The 17116-nt window shown below is 38.3% G+C and overlaps 1 protein-coding gene across 1 annotated transcript in view; it reads right to left on the bottom strand.

The window, feature by feature from the left end:
• The window catches only part of iqgap2 (IQ motif containing GTPase activating protein 2), a 65578-nt gene that overhangs the window by 35730 nt on the left and 12732 nt on the right, over nucleotides 1-17116 (bottom strand). The window contains exons 3-4 of the mRNA XM_083644259.1: nucleotides 842-998; nucleotides 179-256 (exon numbers count right to left, since the gene is read on the bottom strand). Coding sequence (XP_083500385.1) covers nucleotides 179-256; nucleotides 842-998 — 235 coding nt within the window. The remainder of the gene's footprint in view (nucleotides 1-178; nucleotides 257-841; nucleotides 999-17116) is intronic.

A 17116-nucleotide genomic window follows, 5' to 3' on the forward strand; every position in this document is an offset into this window, starting at 1 on the left:
ACATTTTAATACCCCCCCCCCCCTCTTTTTGACAAGGCTTTGAAGTAAAATGTGCTTAGTGTTTTGAAGCAGAATGCACATGTCTGGAAGTGCACTGTGCATATTTGCATAGATGCTTTAGTGTATCTGCTAGCCTGTGTGCATGCATGAGTGATGGCTGTGTGTGCACGCTCCTCACCTTGGGCAGCCCCACTGACTCCATGGCCCTGAGCCACTGCACTGTGTTGTCTGTGTGTCGGAAGTGGAGCCCCGTGCTCTGAAGATCACACAGCAACACACACACAGAAGCATTACCTCACAGAAACCAAGCACCAATATGACTAGCAGCTGCAATGAAATGATACAAACGTGTTACTGTACCTCTGCAAAAGTAGAAAGAATTGATAAGAGGGATGTTATGACACACAAATAATTATGGAAGAGCAAGGTTATCAAGCCAATTTAATATGGCTTCTCACAGTCAAATGACGTTTGGTTTATAATTCGTCAAAGGCTAATCTAGTAGTTTATCTTATTGTATCAGTGCAACAGCTGAATGTTTCAATGAGCCTGAGCGTCACCCTGCCTCCTCTCCCTTTTTCCTGTCGAAGAATGTTGACAGGAAGTGAGGACGTGTGTGAAGGATCTGGATCATCTTCGTGTGCAACACAAAGCAAGTTTGTTGAGGATTACGGGGTAAGCTAAGCAAATATAAGCTTATCCAACTTGTCTAGTGAGGTCACTTTCCTCAAGAGGGATTCCCTACTGTATTCCAGAAGTATAAATCACAAGTGTGTAAAAGGCACATGAAAAGATCTCCAAATAAGAATAGATGCCAGTGGGTTTCAGGATGGAAACGCACCTTATATCGGGCCTGGTCTCTGTCGTAGATCCTTTTCTCCGACACCATTTTGGGGGCAAAAAACTTGGCGAGTTTGCCGAGGTAAACGCCATTCCTTAGTCCCTCCTCCAGTTCCGTGGTGGGGGGCAGGTCCTCCTCTAGGCAGGCCTCCATCCACCTGAGAATACACAGACGTTTAACCTGAGAACAGGACTAGGACTCAGAAAAGTCTCTCTAGTCTACACTATGTTCATCTTTTGGAAGTAGATGACCTTATTCCAAAATTGCTTTTGGGAAAGTTTCTCATTTCTAAGCAAGCAGGTTAATTGTTAAATGTAAACATTGAAAACTGATATCTCAGGCCATCGCTTGAGTGTCTATGATGATTAATATGCCTACTCTCTCTCAACAGAAGGTAATGAGTACAACAAAACCTCAAATCACTCAAGTAACTGGTTACACCAGTGGTTTGGTTGTCAAACGTTTTCACCTCAAGGAGGATAGGAATTTGTCCCAGGGTGCCCCGTCTGATAAGGTGTTTGCTTTTAGGCGTTTTATTACAGAAAGTGTATGAAACCCATGACCAAAATAGTTATGCATGGAATTATAGTGAAAATAAATTCTACTCAAGGACCCCTGGGGGTCCCCGGACCCCACTTTTGAGAACCGCTGGGTTACGCAACAGACCAGTTTCAGCTTAATCTCAGAACTCTTGAACCCTTCAAAATTCATGTAGTGAGTTGATTTTCTTTTTATACTAAACTCAATGCTATGTTACAGTGGGGATATAAACAAACAGAACCTTAGTCTGTCCCTCACCTTGTCACCTGAGAGTGAAATGCAAGCCGTTACCTGACTGGATGCCTGCATGTACTGTACTCAGCAAGTCAATATTGGTTTTTCCTGCACCTGCTGCACTGCCTGAAGCAAAAATCTAACACTTGGCCAAGAATATTCCACAGATAAAAATTAAACAGGCTCCAAAATACACATTTCAGCATATTCATGATTGTGACAAAGGGCCATCAAAACATCTTGCTAGTCTGAAAACTCTTGTGTTGAATAATTCCTTTTTTAACACCTACACATGTAGATACAGGATTTCTGCAAGGAGGACATGATATATTGTACTTGTATGGGCTACTGAATATTAACAGAGATATGCTATGGTGTATTGAATTGTATATCAATCAGCTCTTGCACCTGCCACTGATGGCATTGAAGAATAGGGTACAGTACATCCAATATGATTTTATGTTCAACTTGGTCAGTAATATATAATAAATTTATGGGATCAACTCAAATGTCGAACAGATTGAAGGCAACTCTACTGTATCTAACACACGTGTGAGTCATGGTGCAGCCAAAATGATCCATAAAAAGGCTCCACTCTTACTAACGTTAATTGCCCCTAGTGGGATTAATAAAGTTGATTGAACTTTGAATATAAATGCATCTATTTATTCTAAACAGTTAAAATCATTCCATGGATGTTCTGGCCTAGTCTATGGCAAATTTAGCCAGTCAGGCTGAAACAAATCATGAGTTTATAACTAGGGATCATTTTTGACTGAATCCCAAATGAGCACATAGCCCTGGCCTTGTTAAATGTGTGTTAAAAACTTTAGGCTACACAGCTCCTAAAAAGGCGCAATATTCATTCATTTAGCTAAGTGGCATCTATGCTGTAAATTAACTGAAAGGTTTTGTGTTAAACAAAGTAAACAAGCAGCCTGCCCTGCAGGGCCAGTGAGAACTGGGCATTGTTACAGGCAGCACCCACACTGCACCCAGCATGCCTTTGTCAGGGGGTTGGGCAGACTTTCAGACCGAGCTTTGGGAATATGTGAAGGTCAGCTTGTCAGCTTAGGCTTGTAAATGATTTAAAAAAAAGTGTAAACTGTGAGGTTATATTGGGACATGGCATCAGACCAGAGAGCAGTATTTGCCCAACACCACATGTAGTTTACAACCTAACCTGGGTCACTAAAGGCCCATCAGTTCAATTTGGGCTTTTTTTCTGATTTCCCCCCCATTTTCTCCCAAATTGTACTTGGCCAATTCTCCCTGCTGCCCCGGTCACTGCCTGACAGGGCTGACAGGGGGAGTTTCACCGGCAGGACGTAGCACATGGGAGGATCATGCTATTCCCGCCAGTTCCTTTCCGCCCCGAACAGGCGCCGCGACCGACCAGAGGAGGCGCTACTGCAGCGACCAGGACACATACCCTCATTCCGGCTTCCCACCCGCAGACACAGCCAATCGTGCCTGTATGGACGCCCGACCAAGCCGGAGGACGTAACACGGGGGCGCGAACCTGCGACCCTCGTGCCGGTAGGCAGGGAATCTACCGCTACACTACCCGGACACCCGAATTTGGCCATTTGCGATCATTCTTTGTGAATGGAAGGACGTTTTATAACTAAGAAAAAACAAAGTGCATGGAAGAAACAAAGAGAGAGATGGCTTGTGAAAGTCGACTTATTAAGATTGCTTACAGAGTAACAATAAAAACGGATTACTACTTTGTTCACATTCTTTTAACCTGATATCATTTCTAGGTGAAAGGCTCAACATCATATTAAGCGGAGTCTCTGAGCAGGCTCTGCCAGGTTATTTTCCCAGAGATATTTGGAAATGTCCAAATACCAAAGAGCTAGTTAATGATTTGTGAGGCAAGTGAGAGTGAATCATCATAGTCTGAGAATCTGTTACACATTATCTTATTGCCTGGAAGCGAGACCATGTTTTTCATTATGACCACATCTCTCCCCTGATTCTGCACTTCTCATAAAATATTATAAAAAATAAAGAAATATGATTGTAGCTCAGTCGCTATACTAGTTGTCAACTTGGTTGCTCACCATCCTCCTCCTCAGCCAGCCAAGGCAGACTTAGTGATTTGGCCACGGGTTATTCATACCAGCAAGCAATGCCCACCTCCAATCTAGCAGTAATAAGTGCCCCCTCCCACATCAGTAGTTGTATAGGATACTTACCCCACCAGGCAGTGCGAGAAACGCCAAAATCGAGGGGGCGTGTTTAGGGCACCTACGTCATCAAAGGGGGCGTGGCTTCTTTTTTTTTGTGAAAAGTCATTTTTTCACTACTTCCTCAAAGGGCACCTCTATTTTTAAACCATTATGTGAAAAAAACCTTTATTCCACTTCTTCCGCAAAGGGCACTTCTGTTTTTAAATCCCTTTCATGTCGAAAGTCCATTTTTCAGTACTTCTGCAAAGTGCACTTCTCCATTTTTTTTTTGCCTTGTGTTTTAAAATCACCTTTCTTGGGAAAGTGTTTTTTCAGTACTTCCGCAAAGGCCACTTCTCCATTTTTTGCCTTGTGCTTAAAGCCATTTTGAGCAAAAATGCTTTATTTCAGTAGTTCTCCAAAGGGCACTTCTCCATTTCCTCATATCAGTTAGACCATCTTGTGGGTGTTGCAATGTTGTGCGCATCACACAGACAGCCTGACAGCGTGTATAAAGCCACCGTGTCAGCCAGAACAAAGTTTTGATCTCGGCCAAAATGCATTTTGGCCCATTTTAGGAACTACTAAACTAATATTTTGTTAACAGCGGAGACCATTTTCACTGTCTCAATCAATCTCTGACTCACCCCACCCCCCAGGCTTCCAATGCCAGCCCATCCCACCCCATCCCCCACGTTTTATTTGTCTATTACCACGGCCGGCCTGTCTAAAGCTTGGCAAAGCTGTCTGCACAAACACTTCCGTTTTAAATAAACTTGTTTGTTTTTTGACCGTCAGGTGGGGGCGTTCCCGACAGCACGTAACGCCCCTTGAAAGCTACGAATAGCGGCGAGATCAGGGGGCGTTCCCGGCAACACGTAACGCCCCTTTGAAAGCTATGAATAGCTGCTTGCTCACGTATTTCTCTGACTCACCCATAGAGGCCCCACAGTTTTTTCCTCCCATACCCGCTTATATGTATGTACAATACAATGTACAATGTATCCATCATTCAAATATTCCATAATTGCATGTTGTACATGCAAATATTCCATAATTGCATGTTGTGCAGGCTATCTTAGCTAGTATAGCCTACTAATGTATTGCTGTTAGGCATAGCAATTCTGTCAAATATTCTGTAGATTCCCTACGTGCAACACACACACACACACACACACACACACACACACACACACCCACCCACTCACACACACACACACACAGACATATTTACAGTCAGCCACAAACACACGCACCCACAAATTCACAGGTAAACATGACACACTTCATCATTCATGTGTGATATTATGTATTTTCCCATGTTTTTCCCACTCCGGATCCAATTGTGATGTGACATCAACATGATGTTTTTTTTGATAGGCTATAAGCCTATTAAGCTTTGAATTAAATATGATCAATACAGACTATGCTGTATGACTATGTCGTTTAACCGTCTCTCAAACAGACCAGAGTTTCCCAGCATACACTAATGTGTTTCAACATTGTGTTTTTGGAGATTACTTATATGCTACACGATATTAGTTATCTACAATGTTATGTGATGACTACTAGAGTTTGTACCCATGCGAACTACATTGCTTTACGTTGTAAAATGTTGGCACCATAGGTGACATGAGTTAACATGTTCTAAATGCAGTTCTCTGCCTGAAATGCTACTAATCAAATGGCTTGTTACAATCCTATGTAGGCTGTAAGACGAACAACCCCTTCTCTTGTGACACCCCAGACCCCGGATATCCGCGACCTACGGGTATTATTTCAAAATATGGATTGAATATGAATCTTGGAACGTGAACAAACATCTTAACAACCCAACAAAACCCATTGTTTTTATTTTACGTATTTTATATGATTATTTTAATAGTAACTAACTAGTCCTCCACACAGAATTGGTTAATTTACTGTGAGACTTTATCTTTCTCACTACACTTTCCAAACGTTAACACACATCAAACACAACAACTCTTTCTCACTACACTTTCCAAACGTTAACACACATCAAACACAACAACTCTTTCCCACTACACTTTTCAAACATTAACACATGTCAAACACAACAACTATTTCTCACTACACTTTCCAAACATTAACACATGTCAAACACAACAACTCTTTCCCACTACACTTTCCAAACGTTAACACACATCAAACACAACAACTCTTTCCCACTACACTTTTCAAACATTAACACATGTCAAACACAACAACTCTTTCTTACTACACTTTCCAAACGTTAACACACATCAAACACAACAACTCTTTCCCACTACACTTTTCAAACATTAACACACGTCAAACACAACAACTCTTTCTTACTACACTTTCCAAACATTAACACACATCAAACACAACAACTCTTTCTCACTACACTTTCCAAATGTTAACACACATCAAACACAACAACTCTTTCCCACTACACTTTTCAAACATTAACACATGTCAAACACAACAACTCTTTCTTACTACACTTTCCAAACGTTAACACACATCAAACACAACAACTCTTTCCCACTACACTTTTCAAACATTAACACACGTCAAACACAACAACTCTTTCTTACTACACTTTCCAAACATTAACACACATCAAACACAACAACTCTTTCTCACTACACTTTCCAAATGTTAACACACGTCAAACACAACAACTCTTTCTTACTACACTTTCCAAACATTAACACACATCAAACACAACAACTCTTTCTCACTACACTTTCCAAATGTTAACACACATCAAACACAACAACTCTTTCCCACTACACTTTCCAAACGTTAACACACGTCAAACACAACAACTCTTTCTCACTACACTTTCCAAACATTAACACATGTCAAACACAACAACTCTTTCTCACTACACTTTCCAAACATTAACACACATCAAACACAACAACTCTTTCTTACTACACTTTCCAAACATTAACACACATCAAACACAACAACTCTTTCCCACTACACTTTCCAAACATTAACACATGTCAAACACAACAACTCTTTCTTACTACACTTTCCAAACGTTAACACACATCAAACACAACAACTCTTTCCCACTACACTTTTCAAACATTAACACACGTCAAACACAACAACTCTTTCTTACTACACTTTCCAAACATTAACACACATCAAACACAACAACTCTTTCTCACTACACTTTCCAAATGTTAACACACATCAAACACAACAACTCTTTCCCACTACACTTTCCAAACGTTAACACACGTCAAACACAACAACTCTTTCTCACTACACTTTCCAAACATTAACACATGTCAAACACAACAACTCTTTCTCACTACACTTTCCAAACATTAACACACATCAAACACAACAACTCTTTCTTACTACACTTTCCAAACATTAACACACATCAAACACAACAACTCTTTCCCACTACACTTTCCAAACATTAACACACATCAAACACAACAACTCTTTCTCACTACACTTTCCAAATGTTAACACACATCAAACACAACAACTCTTTCCAAACGTTAACACACATCAAACACAACAACTCTTTCCCACTACACTTTTCAAACATTAACACACGTCAAACACAACAACTCTTTCTTACTACACTTTCCAAACATTAACACACATCAAACACAACAACTCTTTCTCACTACACTTTCCAAATGTTAACACACATCAAACACAACAACTCTTTCCCACTACACTTTCCAAACGTTAACACACGTCAAACACAACAACACTTTCTCACTACACTTTCCAAACATTAACACATGTCAAACACAACAACTCTTTCTCACTACACTTTCCAAACATTAACACACATCAAACACAACAACTCTTTCTTACTACACTTTCCAAACATTAACACACATCAAACACAACAACTCTTTCCCACTACACTTTCCAAACATTAACACACATCAAACACAACAACTCTTTCTCACTACACTTTCCAAATGTTAACACACATCAAACACAACAACTCTTTCCCACTACACTTTCCAAACATTAACACACATCAAACACAACAACTCTTTCCCACTACACTTTCCAAACATTAACACACATCAAACACAGCAACTCTTTCCCACTACACTTTCCAAACATTAACACACATCAAACACAACAACTCTTTCCCACTACACTTTCCAAACATTAGGCGTTTCTAAGATGTGGGGTCAATATCAATCTAGAATCTAGATTGATTTGATTCATTAATTTGGCGTTCTCTCATGCAAAATATCCAACATCCAATATCCAGAAGTAGTGATTACTACACAGAAGTAACTTTAGTTCCACCATTTGCTATTTGCTTCAAACATAATTTGGATCAGTTGTAACTTTGACCATTTCTAACAATTTCTAGACAGTGAATTTACACAAGCACTTGAGTGAAATTCATAGTACCTATAGGGACTGTGATTGAATGAACGCAGATTGTCAGATTTGTATACCAAACCCTTATCCTGGTGCCTGCAAGGGTCGGCTGTACCACTAATGTCAGCCACTATGTGTAAATGTGTTACAATATTGGGCTGGTTTCATAGACCTGGCCCAAAAGTACATACATACATGTTAGTTAGTCATAATAGTCAAACATGGTTTTTCATGTTCTGACTTGCTGAAATGTGTGCTGCATATATACATGTTAGTTACACATAATAGTCAAACAGGGGTTTTCATGTTCTGACGTGCTGAAATGTTTTACACGTCACGTAAAACAGTTTTTAAAACAGTTAATTGGCCTACACAATGTGTAATTTCAGGTTATTGTAAGTTATTGCATAGTTGCAATCTTTCATACTTGCATACTTACAAGTGGGTTGTTTTTAATGGCATGTGATTTGCGGTTCTAATTACCCATTGTGTAATTTCAGGTGATTGTAAGTGTGTCATACATACAAGCCTTCATATCAGTTGGCTGTGTCAATGATTTTCTGTACCTCTTGGTGCGTCATCATTGTCTTTGTCAGGCTTAGAAGCAATGTCTAAACAGTAAACAGTTTATGACAAGTGGTGGCAGCATGCTATGCTACTACACAAGACGTGTTATGGTACATAAATAATATGTAGCGTGTAATAATCTGTAGAACTCTGTCAGAGTTCTACTCTGTCATTATTTTTACATTTGACTTTGAGAACTATGATGAACTGTTAGTCAGTACTCTGTACTGATGTACAAAAGTAACAAGATTGAGGTTGTGAAATCTTCAACCGGAATAAAAAACTGGATATAATATAACTGAATCAGTTAGGCCAAACTATTATCAGTCAGGTCGGTAATGACCGGGGGAAATTATATGAGTATTGTCCATTGTGTGTATGATACAACTTTGTTTATCATTCTGCCCCCTCACACTATACAGTCTGTATTTAACTCAACTGTACCTGCCCCTTGACCACGGAGGGGAAGAAAGGATATTGTCAAGGATAGTGTCATAAGCTGATAGCAAGGTGTGATGATCACAAGCATTGTCATAAATATTGTGGTAAATTAAATTGGTAAATTGGTTAAGCAAAGCAAGTAATGCTTTTGCAATGTAGATTTAGCTATATATTAGCTATTAACTATACATATTAAAGTATAGATGATTGTTTTGCCCACCTTATTTGGTTGCCTTATCAAAACAAATGTACAGCATGTTAAAGTTTTAAATAAAGTCAAGTCAAGTCAAATCCAACAGGTCTTAATGTCAATTAATTTAGCTTTAATGTCAATTAATTTAGCTTTAACATGTTTTTTGAAACACACACACACACCCACACATTGACCCCTCTCATATATACGTAACTGCCTATAACTGTACATATATTCCTTTCACACACACACTTTTCAAAATAGACACTCTTTCATATTGTGATTCATAGTGATTCTTGTTTGTTTTATGTGATCCCGGTTTTTAAGCAAACCGGATCCAGTTTCCTTGTATGTGTACATCCTGTACAAGACACATCCTGTACAAGGTACATACTACATTGGACTCAATGATTCACAGATGTATCAAACAAATGTATGTTTTACTGATACAAATGACCAAATTACCACAAATTCAACATGTAATGCCATTTTCTCAATAATTTTGGTCAAAACATTTGGTGTGACCCAGATCAGTCCTTGTAACGAGGACCTTGTTATCACTGGTGTATAGCCAGACTTGGCACATCTGGGTTGTCTTAGGTCAGTCCTTGTAATGAGGACCTTGTTATCACTGGCGTATAGCCAGACTTGGCACATTGGATGTGGCCCAAGATCAGACATTGTAATGAGGATTATATTTTTTTTATCAAAAATAATACAGACAATATATATATATATATATATATATATATATATATATATATATATATATATATAGTAAATATAATTGTTAATTATTATTCAAAGTATTGTTAGTTGTTAATTATTATTCAAAACCTGAAAATACTGTAAATACTGTAAATAAACTAAACTAAAACTAAAACTTGCTAAGTTGTACTGTGTGTTAATTTAATGTGTTTTGAAACACATACCCACACATAAAATCTCAAGTGAGATTTATGAGAAAGAAAAAAAGAGAACATGTGTAAAACGCTTTGAGCTGCATTTTATGTATGAAAGGTGCTATACAAGTAAAAGTTTATTATTATAAACAACCTATTTTGTGCTGGTCTCTATCAAACTTTAACTTTAAAAGTACACTTTGCTTGGAAAACAACTCTTCTCGAGCAGTTTGTGTAATTGTAATTGCATTTGCCAACACTGTCCCACAATCAAACCTCTGAAAAATCCCTGTCTCCCCCTAACCCTAAACCCTAAAACCTAAACCCTAAACCCTAACCCCAGCGTGGTGGAGACCATTGACATATATATATTAATGGCACCATGGTGCTCATTGACTTTAACACAGTAAAATGAAGCTAACTTCCGGATATTGTTTCATTTCGTTTGATGGGTTGAATGAATTAAATTGAATGAAATGCGGCCCCCAGCGGGTGCCGGGGGAGTTTCCGAATTTGCACTGTCTCCCTTATCGCCGTAATGCATTATGGGTAGTCAGATACTACCGGTACTTTGCCTAATGTAGCGGCTAACGCTACTTACTTTGCATTACAGTAAAACGACACTGAATGATCAAATTGATTTAACTTGATTTTTGATCTAACCCCGGCGCTGGTTAGCTGTTTATAACGTGACTATATTTATAACGTTATAACGTACTCTGGTTTCTGGCTGAATCCAATGGTCTGAATACAGAGTTAAATCTGAATACGTTAAATGGTCCACCATGTTATGGACGTTAGATGTATGGTAGCTATATAGTGATGTGTGTCTACTAACATAAGATAACATATGATAATTTGCTCAACTATTACTTGGTACCTGATGCCTTGCGGTGTTCTTACTGTTCTTACTGTTCTTATTATCCGATGTTTGTCGTCAATTATACTCGAAATGGGGGAGGGCCCGTTGACAGAAGAGACCCGTTGGCTGAGGGGGGAGGAGTTTGTGTGAATAAGTAGCGCGACCCTATACGATTTCTGCACGTTACTAAGCATGGCATGCATGGAAGGACACGTATGTAACTATGAAAAAGGCCACATGCATGGCTTCTACGTTAGGAAGCCGAATAGCGTCATTAGGTGGTCACGGTACTGCAATTGTCTTTAGAACACACCCCGAAGGCGGGGCCAGCAATGGTTCAAACATATAAACCCTTGTCAACTCAGCACTAAGCACTCTTCCAAATCTGCGGCTACAGGGCGCTCTCGTTTTATTCAAACTTTTTTCTACAGCTCTCCGGGAAACTCCTACTCCTCCATCGGTCTCTTAGAGCGCAACGCTACTCCATATTATATTTTCGCGATGACGGCTGTTAACACAGGTATGTGCGACTCGGAACGGCACCAGACTGGTGGATTTAAACTAGGCTCTGTGGGTCTGTACCGGTCGGAAGAAATCAGACTAGACACAAGCATGCAGAAGAACGCCAGCAGCAATCAGAACCTTCTGGATGTGCCGTCGAATCTTCTGGATCAGACGACCCCAGCCTACGGTGACCGAGATGCATGGGCGCCATTCCCCGGTCATGTAGAGCGGCAGCTCATGGCTGCTCCACAATTCAATCAACCAAGGATAGACGCCGCGTCGCTCGTGGCTATGCGTGCTCTTATTTCTCGATGTATAAGATCTGCTGCCTGGAAACAAGCCCGTGCCCTATGTAACGGTTGTGTAATCGAACACCCGTCCCAGATCCAACATTCATGTGTGTATGCGTTTGATGAAAATATATATGGATTGTACACAAAATAAATCTATGACTCAGTTTTCAGGCCTCCACTACGATTTGCTCTACGCCGGCTCGTGTGTTTGATCAGCTCTGTGCCCCACCCTCACGAAAAATTGCTCGGCGCTGCAGAAGCCATTATGGCAGACCTCTACCAATGTCCAAATACAGTCGAGTGGCGTTGTGACGAATTTGACCCTGATGGCTCTAAGCATGAAGAATTCCTTAAAGAGTGTTTTCATATCTGGTGTGCTCCACCCACTCACCTCGAGTGTCGACGTGTTGACTTCTAGTCCTATAAACGATCGTTGGGTAAAGTTGAAACTGATTTTTTCTTTGATGATGTGGTGTTTTTTCTCTATTATTGTACACTTTTTTCTTTTCGTCAAGTAGGGCGTGTTTTATAAAAAACTAGACTATCAACTATTATACACGCCTCTAATGATCATACTTTTAGAAATCATGTCCAGTTTGTAAGATATAATGTATCTGAATGGGATGAGAAAGTGTTATTGTGTCATAGAAGAGACGTGTCTGTTCACAAAGTGTTGAGCTCATTTTTAACGAGTGATGATAATGTATTCAGTTTAGGACATTTAATTGTGTTAGTGGTATTTCTTAATGATGTGTGTAGCTTAAACAATAAACGTTTAATAGATGAAGTATTACTGTATTTGTGCGATAATCATTTAAGTGTGTGTATACAATATTTGAGTATGATTGATAAGAAAAAATGTCTATGTGTAACCGATAATGAAAATAAATGTATGATGATGTTTGTATTATACTTTCTTTTCTCTTTTTTTCTTTCTCATAAATCTCACTTGAGATTTTATGTGTGGGTATGTGTTTCAAAACACATTAAATTAACACACAGTACAACTTAGCAAGTTTTAGTTTTAGTTTAGTTTATTTACAGTATTTACAGTATTTTCAGGTTTTGAATAATAATTAACAACTAACAATACTTTGAATAATAATTAACAATTATATTTACTATATATATATATATATATATATATATATATATATATATATATATATATATATATATACATTGTCTGTATTATTTTTGATAAAAAAAAATATAATCCTCATTACAATGTCTGATCTTGGGCCACATCCAATGTGCCAAGTCTGGCTATACGCCAGTGATAACAAGGTCCTCATTACAAGGACTGACCTAAGACAACCCAGATGTGCCAAGTCTGGCTATACACCAGTGATAACAAGGTCCTCGTTACAAGGACTGATCTGGGTCACACCAAATGTTTTGACCAAAATTATTGAGAAAATGGCATTACATGTTGAATTTGTGGTAATTTGGTCATTTGTATCAGTAAAACATACATTTGTTTGATACATCTGTGAATCATTGAGTCCAATGTAGTATGTACCTTGTACAGGATGTGCCTTGTACAGGATGTACACATACAAGGAAACTGGATCCGGTTTGCTTAAAAACCGGGATCACATAAAACAAACAAGAATCACTATGAATCACAATATGAAAGAGTGTCTATTTTGAAAAGTGTGTGTGTGAAAGGAATATATGTACAGTTATAGGCAGTTACGTATATATGAGAGGGGTCAATGTGTGGGTGTGTGTGTGTGTTTCAAAAAACATGTTAAAGCTAAATTAATTGACATTAAAGCTAAATTAATTGACATTAATGTCTATTTTGGATTTGACTTGACTTGACTTTATTTAAAACTTTAACATGCTGTACATTTGTTTTGATAAGGCAACCAAATAAGGTGGGCAAAACAATCATCTATACTTTAATATGTATAGTTAATAGCTAATATATAGCTAAATCTACATTGCAAAAGCATTACTTGCTTTGCTTAACCAATTTACCAATTTAATTTACCACAATATTTATGACAATGCTTGTGATCATCACACCTTGCTATCAGCTTATGACACTATCCTTGACAATATCCTTTCTTCCCCTCCGTGGTCAAGGGGCAGGTACAGTTGAGTTAAATACAGACTGTATAGTGTGAGGGGGCAGAATGATAAACAAAGTTGTATCATACACACAATGGACAATACTCATATAATTTCCCCCGGTCATTACCGACCTGACTGATAATAGTTTGGCCTAACTGATTCAGTTATATTATATCCAGTTTTTTATTCCGGTTGAAGATTTCACAACCTCAATCTTGTTACTTTTGTACATCAGTACAGAGTACTGACTAACAGTTCATCATAGTTCTCAAAGTCAAATGTAAAAATAATGACAGAGTAGAACTCTGACAGAGTTCTACAGATTATTACACGCTACATATTATTTATGTACCATAACACGTCTTGTGTAGTAGCATAGCATGCTGCCACCACTTGTCATAAACTGTTTACTGTTTAGACATTGCTTCTAAGCCTGACAAAGACAATGATGACGCACCAAGAGGTACAGAAAATCATTGACACAGCCAACTGATATGAAGGCTTGTATGTATGACACACTTACAATCACCTGAAATTACACAATGGGTAATTAGAACCGCAAATCACATGCCATTAAAAACAACCCACTTGTAAGTATGCAAGTATGAAAGATTGCAACTATGCAATAACTTACAATAACCTGAAATTACACATTGTGTAGGCCAATTAACTGTTTTAAAAACTGTTTTACGTGACGTGTAAAACATTTCAGCACGTCAGAACATGAAAACCCCTGTTTGACTATTATGTGTAACTAACATGTATATATGCAGCACACATTTCAGCAAGTCAGAACATGAAAAACCATGTTTGACTATTATGACTAACTAACATGTATGTATGTACTTTTGGGCCAGGTCTATGAAACCAGCCCAATATTGTAACACATTTACACATAGTGGCTGACATTAGTGGTACAGCCGACCCTTGCAGGCACCAGGATAAGGGTTTGGTATACAAATCTGACAATCTGCGTTCATTCAATCACAGTCCCTATAGGTACTATGAATTTCACTCAAGTGCTTGTGTAAATTCACTGTCTAGAAATTGTTAGAAATGGTCAAAGTTACAACTGATCCAAATTATGTTTGAAGCAAATAGCAAATGGTGGAACTAAAGTTACTTCTGTGTAGTAATCACTACTTCTGGATATTGGATGTTGGATATTTTGCATGAGAGAACGCCAAATTAATGAATCAAATCAATCTAGATTCTAGATTGATATTGACCCCACATCTTAGAAACGCCTAATGTTTGGAAAGTGTAGTGGGAAAGAGTTGTTGTGTTTGATGTGTGTTAATGTTTGGAAAGTGTAGTGGGAAAGAGTTGCTGTGTTTGATGTGTGTTAATGTTTGGAAAGTGTAGTGGGAAAGAGTTGTTGTGTTTGATGTGTGTTAATGTTTGGAAAGTGTAGTGGGAAAGAGTTGTTGTGTTTGATGTGTGTTAACATTTGGAAAGTGTAGTGAGAAAGAGTTGTTGTGTTTGATGTGTGTTAATGTTTGGAAAGTGTAGTGGGAAAGAGTTGTTGTGTTTGATGTGTGTTAATGTTTGGAAAGTGTAGTAAGAAAGAGTTGTTGTGTTTGATGTGTGTTAATGTTTGGAAAGTGTAGTGAGAAAGAGTTGTTGTGTTTGACATGTGTTAATGTTTGGAAAGTGTAGTGAGAAAGTGTTGTTGTGTTTGACGTGTGTTAACGTTTGGAAAGTGTAGTGGGAAAGAGTTGTTGTGTTTGATGTGTGTTAACATTTGGAAAGTGTAGTGAGAAAGAGTTGTTGTGTTTGATGTGTGTTAATGTTTGGAAAGTGTAGTAAGAAAGAGTTGTTGTGTTTGACGTGTGTTAATGTTTGAAAAGTGTAGTGGGAAAGAGTTGTTGTGTTTGATGTGTGTTAACGTTTGGAAAGAGTTGTTGTGTTTGATGTGTGTTAACATTTGGAAAGTGTAGTGAGAAAGAGTTGTTGTGTTTGATGTGTGTTAATGTTTGGAAAGTGTAGTGGGAAAGAGTTGTTGTGTTTGATGTGTGTTAATGTTTGGAAAGTGTAGTAAGAAAGAGTTGTTGTGTTTGATGTGTGTTAATGTTTGGAAAGTGTAGTGAGAAAGAGTTGTTGTGTTTGACATGTGTTAATGTTTGGAAAGTGTAGTGAGAAAGAGTTGTTGTGTTTGACGTGTGTTAACGTTTGGAAAGTGTAGTGGGAAAGAGTTGTTGTGTTTGATGTGTGTTAACATTTGGAAAGTGTAGTGAGAAAGAGTTGTTGTGTTTGATGTGTGTTAATGTTTGGAAAGTGTAGTAAGAAAGAGTTGTTGTGTTTGACGTGTGTTAATGTTTGAAAAGTGTAGTGGGAAAGAGTTGTTGTGTTTGATGTGTGTTAACGTTTGGAAAGTGTAGTAAGAAAGAGTTGTTGTGTTTGACATGTGTTAATGTTTGGAAAGTGTAGTGGGAAAGAGTTGTTGTGTTTGATGTGTGTTAATGTTTGGAAAGTGTAGTAAGAAAGAGTTGTTGTGTTTGATGTGTGTTAATGTTTGGAAAGTGTAGTGAGAAAGAGTTGTTGTGTTTGACATGTGTTAATGTTTGGAAAGTGTAGTGAGAAAGAGTTGTTGTGTTTGACGTGTGTTAACGTTTGGAAAGTGTAGTGGGAAAGAGTTGTTGTGTTTGATGTGTGTTAACATTTGGAAAGTGTAGTGAGAAAGAGTTGTTGTGTTTGATGTGTGTTAATGTTTGGAAAGTGTAGTAAGAAAGAGTTGTTGTGTTTGACGTGTGTTAACATTTGGAAAGTGTAGTGAGAAAGAGTTGTTGTGTTTGATGTGTGTTAATGTTTGGAAAGTGTAGTAAGAAAGAGTTGTTGTGTTTGACGTGTGTTAATGTTTGAAAAGTGTAGTGGGAAAGAGTTGTTGTGTTTGATGTGTGTTAACGTTTGGAAAGTGTAGTAAGAAAGAGTTGTTGTGTTTGACATGTGTTAATGTTTGAAAAGTGTAGTGGGAAAGAGTTGTTGTGTTTGATGTGTGTTAACATTTGGAAAGTGTAGTGAGAAAGAGTTGTTGTGTTTGATGTGTGTTAATGTTTGGAAAGTGTAGTAAGAAAGAGTTGTTGTGTTTGACGTGTGTTAATGTTTG

The sequence above is a fragment of the Poromitra crassiceps genome (genome assembly GCF_964638095.1).
Source record: "Poromitra crassiceps genome assembly, chromosome: 10".
NCBI lineage: Eukaryota > Metazoa > Chordata > Actinopteri > Beryciformes > Melamphaidae > Poromitra > Poromitra crassiceps.